Source organism: Lissotriton vulgaris, chromosome 3_1 (genome assembly GCF_964263255.1).
Source record: "Lissotriton vulgaris chromosome 3_1, aLisVul1.2, whole genome shotgun sequence".
Classification (NCBI taxonomy): domain Eukaryota; kingdom Metazoa; phylum Chordata; class Amphibia; order Caudata; family Salamandridae; genus Lissotriton; species Lissotriton vulgaris.
In genome coordinates, this window is record NC_141689.1 from 1,509,258,435 (window position 1) to 1,509,272,747 (window position 14,313).

At 43.3% G+C, this 14,313-nt stretch overlaps 1 protein-coding gene across 4 annotated transcripts in view; it reads right to left on the reverse strand.

Moving 5' to 3' along the window:
- The window catches only part of LOC147728083 (broad substrate specificity ATP-binding cassette transporter ABCG2-like), a 756,857-nt gene that overhangs the window by 336,370 nt on the left and 406,174 nt on the right, over nucleotides 1-14,313 (reverse strand). For all 4 annotated transcript variants that reach the window (XM_086961967.1, XM_086961966.1, XM_086961968.1 and 1 more), the window contains one exon: nucleotides 8,453-8,679. In XM_086961967.1, coding sequence (XP_086818093.1) covers nucleotides 8,453-8,679 — 227 coding nt within the window. The remainder of the gene's footprint in view (nucleotides 1-8,452; nucleotides 8,680-14,313) is intronic.

Here is a 14,313-nt window from a genome sequence, read left to right on the forward strand (position 1 = left end):
ATACTGGTGCCCAGCACAGGTTCGTTCTGAAAGTTTAACCTCTTCCACGCTCGTGACGGAACCGTTCTGTCCCTTGCTGGGAGCATGAACTGATGCTTCCCTGACCTCCACACTCACTGACACAAAGGGATTCATTACTTTAGTGGTTTTTTAGACACACCTGTGGCAGTGAGGGCATGCTCAGCATTTCGATGCTCCTACTCAGGATCACTCAACTTACTTTCCAAAAACCAGGACATTTATATAAAATCGTAAAAGGTGTCGGGACGCCGGGATAGACCTCTGAAAATGGGGACTGTACGGAGAAATTTGGGACATCTGGTCACTCTGCAGATGTAAGGCGTGGACTACATGCCCACTGTGGAAGAAAAGAGGTCAGGTCAGCAACTCAGAATAGTTAAGTAGGACACTCTCAGATCACCACCTTATGTGCGTGTGAGTGATGGGGGGTCAGTGGATATGTTGGAGGATCAGGTTTTCTGTCAACAAACCCGTGAACCGCTCATAAATGACTTCAATTAAAAGAAGGGGACTGCAACTTCATCTTAGTGGAATGGCAAGCGCTTAAAACTATGGAGGGGCATTGCGTTCAGAGAGTGGTTGGGGTGTGCCGTACACTTAGTATGGAGGCCACCCAGCAGATGAGTAGACCTTGAAAGGCAAGTGGTGACTGCACCATCCTCCAAGGAGTCCCGGGAAAAACTAGCACAGCTTACTGAGACATTATGATGCGTTGATTATAGGGCATATAAAACTAGCACGCATAATGAAAGGGCTAAAACGTGTCGCCTACTAGCATGGTTAATAAAATCCGACACAATAGGATCCAATCAATCTCTTAAAACAAAACAGGGTGCGATGCTCTACTCCCAAGAAAGTAGAAGTACTGCATTCAGAGATTATAATGAATGACTATACGAGAGGGGGAAGACCATACCAATCAGGATTTTGCAGAATCCCTGCTGAACATTGCCCTGACTAGCGTAACACGTGAAATATTTGAAGCCCTGGGCAAGAAAATGGAGACTTCAGAACTCAGAACAAAAATCAGCAGCTGGGAAAACCCCGAGGTCAGATGGGATCCCAGGGGAAATCTACTCCCTATATAAGAATATTGTGGCCCCAGTTCCAACGGACATGTTCAACATGTCTCAACAACAGAGGGATCTTTCGCCCACAGTGAGAGGTAATAGTGGTACTGCTGCCCAAGCCTGGGAGAAACCCCCAAGAATTGGCACCTTACTGACCCCTCTCCATGTTGAATGTTGATTATAAGATATTGAGTAAAGCATTGGAAAACAGACAACTTCTCATTATGCCACAATTAAGCCACTAGGCCCACTGCAGGTTCACCCCAGGACAGACCAAGGCCATGAATGTTAGACCGCCTATTGGAATTTTGGAAGAGGCAATCAGAGCAGTGGATATTGAAAACGCCTTTGACACACTAATTGGTGACACCTAGATGTGGGAATGCTGGCTACGGAACGGGATTTCAGAAGTGGGTAGCATTGCTCTACACTACTTCGCTAGCTAGGGTGAGGAATGGCAGGATGGTCTCTGAGGCACAAAGGGCAAGGCTGCCCCTTCTCCATTATAATTTGCCATAGCAATGGAACCATTCGCTAGCTTAATGTGGCAGGTCATTATGTCTGTGGGATTGCACTTCGCCTCATTATACGCAAACAATGTACTTTTGTAGTGGAAGTTCAAGCCCATATCACAATGATGATAGCTCTGGATACTTTTGGTGCCCAGTCTGGTCTGATAGTTCACTGAAGTAACTGCAGAATACATCCAGTACATGCAGGACTAGACATATTAGATAAACAGAGATTCTCACACCACATTCACAACTAATGAAATGGGAAAATATTACATTTCGATATCTGGGGGTGCAGATTAATAGAACTGAAATTACCCTTATAGTTGGAAACCTAAGGTGAGTTATGGCCTCATCAAGATTCGCACTATCTTTTTGGATGTTCCTATCCCTTTTAATGACAAGAATACTGACCATTCTCAAATGGTAATTTTGCCAAGACTCTTACATTCTTTCTGAACGTTGCCCCTCAAAATTCCTAAAGATATATATGGGGAATTAGACAGAATGTTGTTGGACCTGCTATGGGAACATGGGTGACAGAGAGTAGCATTAATGAAACTTAAGCTCCTTATGGTGGAAGCGGGCCTTGCTGCCCCGAACTACTAGCTGTGCTATATTGCAGCACAAGTACAATGCAGCACAAGTACAAAGTTGCTATGTGGATGCATGCTCACCCCGAAAACAGAGAAATGGTCATTAGTAACATTTTATCCCTGGCTGATCAGAGAATTGTTTTCCTGAGAATCAAGGGGAGGAAACAGGTTGTGCCGTGGGAGCTATGGACTATAGGGCTGAATGCTTACAGAGAACAAATACCCAGATCCCATAAGCCCCTGCCTTCCCATTCAGGGAATACGTAGTCTAGAGCAAAGATGTAACTTGGAGGGCATGAACACTTTGATGGAAGTGGCAAGCCTGAAGATGGGAAACCTTTTAGAAGATGATAAGTCTGACGATTTCCAAGGCCTCCGCGATTTATACAGTCTCTCTAGGAACCACTGCTTACTTTTTGCTGGGCTAAGGTTGATGTTTTGTCGGGCACTGAGCCACCCTCCCACCCTATAATGCAGGTATTGTGCACAATCTCAGCTGGGATACAGATGTAGAGAGCGCTATTGCAGCAATCAAGGTCCTCTGTTTTCAGTCCTTAAAATCAAGAGGGAGGGAGATATGGGACAGGAAATTGATGAAGTCCGGTGGAATCGGATCTTGCTAACTACACCTATTGTGCGACAATAGGTTCAAGTGAATACAGTTTTACTATTTGCACGGAAGCTACTCAACCATTGAACACATTAATGCACACATCCCACATACTGGAGATAAAAGCCCTCGCTGTGTACTACTGAATGCTGATTTTTCATACATGGCATGGAGCTGCCCGCAAATGACAATATATTGGAAACACCTTATTAATCAGGTAACAAATAGGACCACCGGCTGCGCTGTGGAGCGCTTCTCATGCCAATTGCACACATCTAAAAGAGAAGACTACAAGCTGCTTCATTGGCTTAGCCTTTAACCCGTTTACCACTGCGGTTTAATGAGTGGGCGGGCCGCGTCAGCCAACGGACGTGCGCAGCACTACAGAGGTAGTGTGCATGACGGCCGTTGGCCGACAGAAGCACGCAAAAACTGGCAAAAAAGGTGAATTGCAATGAATTGGAGAAGAAGTGTAACATGGTCCCTACATAAATGACGTCAAGAGGTTGCAACAGGGTCTGGATACGAAAGTACCCAATCACATATAGATGCGCAGCAGGCATAAGAAGGATTGAGTTTGGAAAAGCATTGGACACCATCCATGCAGAATTTAAAAGTAACGAAACAGAGTGCATAGGACTGCCCTACAGGCAATATCCCTTCCGACTTGTGAGTCAGCACCCTGACACACCTCCACCAGGACACCTCAAGCATTAGCTGAAGACATGACCTTGGCCAATACTGGGCGCCCATCACCCCAACCCCCCTTTTACAGCATTTATAGAACATCTATCTAGGAACATGGCCCGTAAGCAGTTCAGCTCCGAACAGAGGAGACATTATTGGGCAGTGTTAGAATCTCTGTTAGAATTTTGGTAGAGTTTCTCTTTTGAAACCTGAGCATATGTATTATTGTAATTAGCATTTCTCATTGAGCTGATTAGCAGTAATCTGCATGGGACAATGAATTGAATAAGTTGCTTCTCTCAAGTAGGAAATGCTTAAATATTCCTCTAAGGGACGGGATATGGATAAAGCTTGCAATCACATTTTGTAGATGTTTCTTTGACTCCCCATGTACTGGAGTGTTGAGCAACAAGATTCAAAAGAGAATGATGTAAATCAAGCTATTTGCACCATGCTGTGATGTGAGGTACACAAGACAAGGCAATAAAAATATGTTTTAAAAAACTGTAGGTGGAAAAGAGGTGTCCTTAATAAGAGAGTAAAAGGATATTCCCATTGCAATGCCAGAAAGTCTTTCAAGACATTAATACTATCTGTAGCATATGCCTAAGACAAGGATCATGAGCGGACTCTAGTTTCCTGACCCCTGTACAAACCTGTGTTTGCAAAGAGGTCAGAATTGCAAGTTCTGTGGCGTTTATCACACTTAATTGCTTGGAGTGATAAAGTCTGCGCACGTCTGGTTATATTTCGGCAGGTCAAACTTGACGGAATGTAAGAAAAGAAAAGCATTTGCAATGCAATCGTTCTCGCCTTTGGGACCTTTTAAGGTATTTAGCCATGCATCACATTATCCTGGGTGCTGCCACATCTACTGTTGTTTAACATAGAACTACATTGAGAAGTACTTGTAGTTTGACCCCATTTCTTGATCATTTATGAGCTTCACTGGCTAGAATCAATTTCAAAACCAGATGCCTGGCTCATAAAGCCACTGACTTGAAAACAATTCAACAACTGCTAAACTACTGATCAGATCTGTTGGGCAGGAGGCGCTGCAGGGCAGGGCTGAAGTGCACAGTGAGGGCTGACTACAGGCTCAAGGCGCTGCAGGGCAGGACTGAAGCGCACAGTGAGGGCTGTCTGCAGGCTCAAGGCGCTGCAGGGCAGGACTGAAGCGCACAGTGAGGGCTGTCTGCAGGCTCGAGGCGCTGCAGGGCAGGACTGAAGCGCACGGTGAGGGCGCTGCAGGGTAGGACTGAAACGTACAGTGAGGGCACTGCAGGGCAGGACTGAAGAGCACAGTGAGGGATGTCTGCAGGCTCGAGGCACTGCAGGGCAGGACTGAAGCGCACAGTGAGGGCGCTGCATGGTAGGACTGAAGTGCACAGTGAGGGATGTCTGCAGGCACGAGGCGTTGCAGGGCAGGACTGAAGAGCACAGTTAGGGATGTCTGCAAGCTCGAGGCGCTGCAGGGCAGGACTGAAGCGCTGATCTCTCTTTCACACCTGGAGACACAAGCGGGTTCCAGTGCCATGTGTTTGACCCCATAAAGATAAGAAACCTTTTACTTCAGAAGGAAAGTATGCCAGGCCGTCCAAGTGGGACGGCAGAAAAATAGAAAAGTTTACGTGACAGAATGCTCTTTCCCAATGGCTGGCCACCGTTTAGCATAAACGGTGACGCCGGCCAATGGGAAAAAGGGGCGGGGCTTGAAGCCTGTTACTGAAGCCCTCTCTGAATCATAAAATCTCGCCAGCGAGACTGCGCATGTGCGCAGCCCACGCAGGTGAGACCTAAAAAAGTATAGTATTTACCCTAACTTGCAGGTGGGTGCAGAAATCACTAAAAACGCTTGTCATTCAGATAAAACACGGACTAGGTACAATATATTGCAATGGATATGTTCTGAACCTAACAGAGCCAGATTGTATTGAGTGTGATAAACTATACCTTCCCTTCCCAGGCACTCATGATCAGCGGGGGCAGAGGAGAGGGCGGGTTAATAATAAAAAGGAAATTACTTACCTTAAGTTGCTGTCAGCTTCCCGCCTGGTTTGCCCTCTTCCTTTGTCCCATTAGGCACTGGGACTGTATCAGACTCCCAGTCCAATCCCCTGGGTACAGAGCTGCGCGGGGCTTGGCATGAGCAGCTCTGGGCTGGAAAGATGCTCCGCTCAGGGAGTCTGTGGGGTTTCTCCAGCCCGGCTGCTCAATGGAGCTGGGTTAGAGAAACCTAAGTGCGCACGTGTGTTTTGGTCGGCCTAAGACTCCGGCCAGACCCATAGAGAGTGCATATAAAACTCCTCCTACCCCCTCCCATGCCCCCAACACAACCATCCCTGCACACGCTTGCGAAACAGCTGTTTAAACATAAAACAAAAATAAAAAATCGTTTTATTTTTTAGCTGCTGGCTTTGAGCCAGTGAGGCGGCGCTCCTCCGCCATTGCGGAAGTGCTGCCCCTGCAGCACTCATTCAAAGAGGCCGTTTGTAATGCAGAGCAACAACAAAGAGTCCTCTATTATGCATTAATCATACAAAAATAAGACAATAGTATTTTAGAATAATAAAAACTGAAGAAACCAATGAGTGCTGGAAAACAGGAAGACGGCTGCCAATAAAGTTACAAAAGGAGGATCCTCTGAACAAAAACAGAAAACACAGTCTGCCTCAATCTATGAGATTTGGAGGTTGATCCATGTAGAAAAGTGAGCCTCTTAAGAAGAATACAAAGAGGCAAGGAAGAAGAGGCTTTGGCAAAGTCAGTAGGTGTGTGTCTAATCTGCTAGCACATGCCGTTTAGCACATGAGACCAAGACACATGAGAGGGAGCCAGCACGACTGGACATAGGCAGCTGTACTTGTAATTAGTCCCTAATGAAATCAAATGCAAGTACTGAAGTGAAGGAGGAAGGATACAAAGAACAGCCAGCAGCCGTAGGCGATAGATGAATGCTCCATTGGGTTGAGCCAAGAAGTGACTGACAAAGATTCAAGCCATGGCTAAAAGAGGGTGGCCCGAAAAAGACAATGGCTGAAAGTGGCAATCTCCACAGCCACTTTTATCAATAGGTTTGTTTGATAACTGTGCTGCTAACCCCAAACCTACACATAGCAAGCCAATATGAGCCAATGGAAAAACAGAGACACATGGTTCCATGTGGTAAACATGCTGAAGCAGCAGAAATGCACAGTAAGGAATTAAGGAGGGGCGCCAGTGGTGGCAACAGTATGGGTTAAACAACTGAAGGATGGGGTCTTTCACTGTAAAATAGTGAACCTCAAAAGCAAGATAAAGTACAAATGAAAATGGAAATCAATGTCTCTTAACAAAAAAAAAGACAGTCTGAAACGTAAATATAGCTCTTGTATGTCATCCTCTACAGTCCTTTAAAATGAGTTAATGAATACCATAAGTATTACCCTCGACAAAGGACTCTACCTTTCAGCATCGGTGTTAACAGTGTCTTTCTTTACATTAGGACAACTCTGATTTCTTCTACGTTCAACAAAACACATGCAAGGATTTGAGTAGTGCCTTCATATGTATTTAACAGGGCTTGCACACAGGAAGTGGGGACGTCCCTCATTAATCTTCTGAACTGGTTGACTTAGGACCAGACAGTAAATAGAATGTTCTCTTACAGTAAGTTCCGATACTCATTTTGTGAGTCTGGTCTAAAAACATGGGATTTTTTCTGCCTTAAAGGAGAACGAGAATTAAGCAATCTGAGAGGCTTAAAGGTGAAAACTAAGGATTGCCCAGCGTAGCTTGCTGTAAGAGTGAGGGAGGGCTGGCGTTTGTCACTCTTATGAAGACCCATGTTTTAGAAATACTGGTATGGGTAATTGACCTTTCCTCACTCATAGCCGTTCCATTTTTTTTCAGAATGACTTGATTATAATTCTAAAAACAAAGCAGAGCCATTTTAGCATCAAGCACATCAGAAAAACTGCAGTGGAAATCAGAACAATTTGAAAAGAAAACAAAGCCAAGAAAAAAGTGCCAAGAATAAGATGCAAGATAAATTTCAGTAGGGACCCCACAGGCTCCAAATTTCTACCCTTATCTTTATGAAAAATAATAAATGGTAAACCTTTTTGTGCAAACCCACAGTATAAACTTGTGTTAGAGGGACTTTGTATTTCTAGCTAATCATGCCGAGCATGGACGATAAAATATGACATTACAGAATAGAAATATTAGTATTGGATTTAATAATAAATTGTGGCTAACACTTGATATTGTTTGTATTGCTTAAATTCTTCAACAAATATCATATAAGGGGATATTGTGAACTACCTATTTCATGACCAAGTCCGGATATGCAATTACTAAAGTCTCCCAATTACCAAGAACTGTGGGACATGGTGCATTCAAGTAAACGATCAAGCCAAAAACACACAGATCCAACCAATGGTAATAGGGCAAAATCACGTCTTTGGATCCTATTAATGCCAAACAGGAGACGCCATAGTTAGAGCCCAAGGAGGCAATATCATAGCTTAGGATGCAGCCAATGCCAAGAAGGCACTGTTTTGGCTTAGGATCAAGCAATGCCACGGAAGTAGGCATGCCATCGCTTATGGCACGTCCTGTCTTATCAAAAGAACACCCCTAAAATGAAACAATTAACTTTAGTAAAAAAGCAGCTTCAAGGCTTTACTTTCCAGTTTTAAAGGAACTCCTAGCCTGGCTCTTCCAGGTAGTAGTTTTGCTTCATCTGAACTGAGCGGGACACCCCGTGCACCAGCTGATTAATAACTGACCTTCGGAGAGCTACACTAATGACCTACACTCTTGGACAAGTGAAAATATCACAGAAACTGTACATATGTGGTTAAAGTCCCAAAAACAGCAGTCCTAGAGCTGGCATCACACAAAAACGACCTGCACTACAAACAACAGCCTGCTATACAAAACTCCAGTTAAATGGAAGCCATGATCACATACTTGATATCGCTCAGAATTTCCTTGTCAACGACTTTTCGGCAACATATGAAGCCGGTCTTCAATTTCACTCTGTAGCAGATGTTATGAAAGGTGAGGGTGCTTCCAGAGGCCGCTTTCTTGGAGTCGGGCGAGAAGTCTTTCTGAAAGTGCAGACCATTCACACTTGGCTCCGACATAGAGATTGCCGTGTGTTGCTCCATCTTGGACATTGTTGAAGGCTGATAGCCCTGCAGTAAACAAACAACAATAAAGGATGTAAGTCTTTCTGAAGTAAGCATAGAGAACATCAGTAACTGCAGTATGAGACATAGTATTAAAGGACAACTTGAGAAGGCTAGGCACTAAACTATCCACTGCCATCCAAAACCGCTCTTAGTGAGATATTGTGCTTTTCAAAATAATGGCTTGCATCATGATTGAAAACAATATTATTTTTTGCCTCTTGAGCCTCCTACACTTTTAACAGCAATACGTGCACCAGACAAGAGAAGCAGGAGTCAATGGGCAGCAGATATGTGGAGGACACAAACTAGGAAATAAGCCACAAGTCAGAGAAGGCAGCCATGCCCCAGGTGGAGCCGTCCATTTTGTGACCCTAGACAAAGAAGCCTTAGCCTTCCTAACAAATAAGCACTGTAATCCCTTGGTGAAGTATTTGTTTCACTTGTGGGTGGGACATACTACATGGCTTGAAAACAAACATTCATGTATTCAGTCCAGCCTTACAGCATGTTAGCTGTGGAAAGCCTGAATACTGCCAGCCAATTTAAGAAACCCCAGATAAATGTCAACCAATATCAAAGCTCCTGAGGTGCATAATGTAGCAATGATAATTTCATGACATTTCAACAATGTAAGCCCAAATGTAGGTTACCATGTACGGTAACACTGATTTCTTCGGAGGCTGGACTCCAGAATGTATCCTACTCATGGCTGCAGTTTTTATGCATTCATGGTAGGGTATGTGCAAGGGATTTATATATTCCTTTTGATCCTATGGGAAAGTTTGCCGTTCAATTTATTATTCAGACTCTACCCAACTTTTCTGCTCCCTTGTACCTGAATTTGTTTGTGCCATTATAAAAGTCTTAAACAGGGGCACTGCATGTTCCCATTTCCTCTCTTTGGCAAATCTCCAACAAAGGTGTGATAACATTTTAGGGTCAGCTGTGATAGAGCAAGGATTCGCATACAAAGCGACTTGCTCGTACTCATGAACCTCGAATAACTAACTATGTAATGAACATGTATGTCTTACTAATTTACCCTTTCTTCATCTATACTGGGAAGCCGAGTGAAGCTTGCTTATGTGTTTTCTAATCCTAATATGCTTGCATATAAAATGACTGCTGCTACGCAGGAATTTCTACTGCGCATGCATCTATCAAACCCACTTGACATGAAGTACTCGCAGATTTGGAGGGAACTTTGTCGCATCTGCGCACTAGAGCTAAAATGGCTGTTCTGTGCTCCTACATGCTAGAAGCTTGCACGTCTGCTTTCGCTAAGCTGTTCGTTTTGCTTAATCCTAATGCTATCGTTTATATTGAAGTAATGGGTATAGTATAGAGATTCATGGTATACAGTGTAATCATTTATTACTCTGTTCTAAATTGTTTCCTTTTACTTTTCATGTATACTATTCTTTGGGCCAGTGCGGTGCTTACAACTCCATTTTTTAAAGTCCCTTCTGCGCATGTCCCCGCGGAGGAAAATTGAACTTCGCAGCATTGGAACCCAGCCAGATGGCAGCAACAGCCAAGATGCGCCTGGGAACCCGAACTGTGACCCAGCTAGAAGAAGCTGAACTGTACTGAAAATTGTTACAATTGTATTCAATGTTATATTCACCATTGTTAACCAAAGGCATATGTCATGAGAACCTGTAATTTAAGCGGCGTGAACGGAATAAGGAGTCTGAGCAAGTCTAAAATTTAGGTGGTGTGATGACCTGTCCTCCTCCTTTGTCCAATCAAAATTGGGGATTCGTACACTTGCAACATTGGGGGATGGTACACTGACCTGAAAAACAGTATCATTAGCGTAGGTTTAGCTAGAGAAATTGTCCGTCTTGTCTGATTAGCTGACCTGTCACTGACCCAACGCACTCAATAGGTGACTGAAAGCAGAGAGCTGCGAAGCACTCTGTTGGGAGGTTCGAGAACCCTATCAGGGTTTTTGGGAAGTGAAAGTGCTGGCGAAGCACTTTGCTGATAAAATTTATAACCTAACCGGGGTTTGGGCAGATTCCTTGCAGAGAGGGAGTAGCGCAGGCGTTGCAACCGAAGCTGCGGGTGCTGGTCTTAACCTTTGGTGAACCGGTCCTGATCCAAATTCTGGGGTTATCCTGTCCTGATTGTCCATGAGCTGCACCTGCTCGCCTACTGGCACTGAAGTCTTTGGGGTTCCTCCTCTCTTTTCCAACTGACCCGTGGCCAGGGTTGGTCTTCACTCTTTCCTAGCTAAATATAAGTCTGTGTGGGTGATTGTAAATTAACTTGCATTCCTTTTCTCACCTTCCCGAATTTTGCAAAGCTTGATTGCATATGTCCCTTTTTTTTCCCCGTCCCTTGGTAAATAACACTTTTATGTATTATTGACTATTAGTGTGTTCCACTTTTCAACCCACTTTTAGTATATGTTAACTCGTTTCTACATAGTATATGTTCCCTTTTCTCACCCTCCCTTTAGGAGATAAGCTGAATTTAATAGTATGTTCCAAATCTTACCTTCCCTATAGTTATTAAGCTTAAATCTGAATAATCAAATTGCATAAATTGTGTTTCTCCTTTCCAACTGCCAGTGAATTGCGAAAGTTTTTGGGTTTAGCATGTTCCCTTTCTTTGCTCTCCTCCAATCAAGTTGCAAAAGATTGTTTTTCTAAAATTAGCATGTTCATTGTTTTACCTTCCCTTTACTTTAAGTTTCTAAATGCTTAGCATACTCTATCTTATTCATAGCTATACGCTGTTTCTGATTTTAGTTATTGATAGTCTTATCGCGTTCAACCTTTGGCTCATGAAATATGATGATGATGATGATTAGATAAAGAATTTTGACCTACCCTGACTCTGTAGTTATTATATAATTACAATGTTATGATATTTGAGTGCCTTACCCTTAACTCAACTCCCTGAACCATTGAGTGAAGGTATCTAGTGTCAAAGATTTGTAGAATACTGGTATAGGAATTAGAAATAGAAATCACAATATAATGGTAGTAGAGCATGAGTTACTCAAATAAAAGTTAAGGTATATTATTTTGAAATTATGGGCCCAGGTGAGTATTTGTACAAATTCTAGTTGGGTGACCTACGCGCTCTATCAGCTGTATTATCATAATTAGATCCAGTTCTGCTGAAGTCATAAAGTGAGGCAGGGTGCTGGCCTCCATGATGGTATCAGTCAGCTCACAATCCTCTGAGATAGCACATTTTCTGTGTGCCAATCAGATTCACAATGGGCAATGCTATCTTACTGGCTAATTCTCCAGCACTGAATAGAAATATCCTCGCACCACAAAGCAGAAGACCTGGCCTCACTTCTTCCAGTGGCCAGTGATGGTGAACACTCACCCCACAGAGAACAGACCCCAACATTACCCCAAGACCTGATGCTTCTGCTCCATGCCAAGGTCAGGAAATCACCATGAGCTTTAACACATTAATCTCCTCCCCAATGGAGTTTACAAATAAGGGGCAGATGAGGAGTGTTTCTACTGACTTTCTGAGAGTTCCACCGATCCGAGGTTCAGATGCTAGAATTGTTTGCCCTTTTCCCTCTTTCTTTTACCGCCTCAGTAAGTGTCTCTTTACCGCTCTATCAACCACTTCTCTCACCCTCTCTACTTTTCCTCTCCACCTCTATTAGCTCCACACTCCTAGAATATGCCTACCTCTTACTAATCGGTCCTGTACCCCTTTCTTTCACCTGCTCGCCCCTCCCACACTTTTCCTGAATATCGCCTTTGTTACTCTCTTCTGCCTCACGCTATTCATCTTTTGTTCCTTTTTCCCTCAACCAGTCCTTCTCCCGTCTTCTCTTTCCCTCCTTTCGGCCAGACTTGCTCTCATCTTATCATATTCTATCTGTACTTTATCCTCTTCCCGTCCCTTGTCCATCCTTCCTCCCCTATCTATTCCTGTTTCACATCTCTCACACAACACATCCTGCTGAATAGCATTTCCTTTGGTCTTCTCAACTTCCTAACTTTCCCTGTTGCTCGCATCTCCTTCCTCTCAGGGGAAAAGATGGGGTCGGGGTTGATTAAGGAAAATCATTTCAATCCGCAAACATTCTAGCAACATCATGGAGTTCTCATTGCTGACTCGTGAGATGAAAAGGGGTGAAAATTAGTTTATGGAAAATCTTTTTAATGGTGGGAATCTGTATGCAACTGAAAAAAACCTCATGTACTGAGTAGCCGGGTAGTAAGATTGGGTCTCTTTGATACCAATGTTTACCTGGAGCATTGAAGCGGGACACCCTCAACTTTAATGTCTGAGCAACTTTTGTAGGTTCCTCATGCTCATACTGCCTGAAATACACATCTCTTCTCTGTCCAATACTTTTGTGGTGAGGATTAAAAGAAGCCAACGAAGGATTAGCAGTCAGTGCTAAGGACACAACTAACACAAAAGAGGAGGAAGACGGCCTACTCTGGGGAATGGCTCTGAAATCAGGAGACTTTTGTTCTAAACCTGACTTACGCTCATGACAAACTCACTTCTGGAACCATCTAGTATGCACCTAGTTCTTGAACCACAGTTGGAAAGTATTCACAGTACAGAGGCAGGGGTATTTAGAATTCATATAAATCATTACTTTTGGCCATCTCATGAACATTTATGTTTATATTTGTTGTCTTGTCTTTATCCCCGCAGTTTTATCAATTTATTTATTATTTCTTCTATTTTGTATGTGATATATTTGTTGAATATTATTTGTTTACATGCTTGACTACACAGCTTTGAATAAGACCCAGCCCTGCGAGCTATAACAGGGTGAAACACATGTTGGCTAGCTAAATTTCACATACACTAACACTTATCTACATAAACCTAGGTGTCAACGATGGAAATTATGAATTCAATTAAATTTTAATTGCCACAGATTAATCTCATGCTACACAACATTTTATGATTCATAGTACACTGTCTGCCCTATTTCTCTCAAACTCACCTTTCGAACCATGATGGATTTCCCCAATCTGCTAATGCATAAAGCATGGAAGTTTCAGCAAAATGCCAAGATAAAACACTATATAAATTAGCCAATATGAGAATTCTAAAGGTGAGATGCTGTATTCAGTTGCTTCCATCAAATATCCTCATCCCCTCAGCGCCAACCCTCACTGGGCTTACATGGCCCCCCTTTAAGAGCAAGTTCTTGGGCCCAGTTTTCCGCTATTTCATGTAAATTTAGAGGCTGGTCTTCAAAGTCACTGAGACATGAGAGTGTTTTTAAAGTGCCTAGAGAGGTTTCCAAGCCTGTCCTTGTGGATGCACCCTCTGGTTCAGGTTCCCCCAAAGCCAGGGGACCTCTTCTATCGCCTGATGCCTATTGTCAAAAGATTAAAATCTGTATATCCTTCTAAACCAAGACTTTTTAGAAGATTCCTTCTATAGATGCCAAAGTCGCTTAATATATGCAGGCCTCTAAGAAGCCTAAATTGCATGGACATTCAGTCTTCCAAGAATCCCTCACCGAAAGCAGTTTTAACCTTTGACGATTAAATCCTCCGGATCTTATTGGCTTCCAAATTCAATCCTCGTAGAAGCAGAGATAGGAAGGAGTGAAAGCAATTGCAGCCATATTATTAGAGAATGCCATTGACCGCCTGCTCTATAGCTGAATTTGAG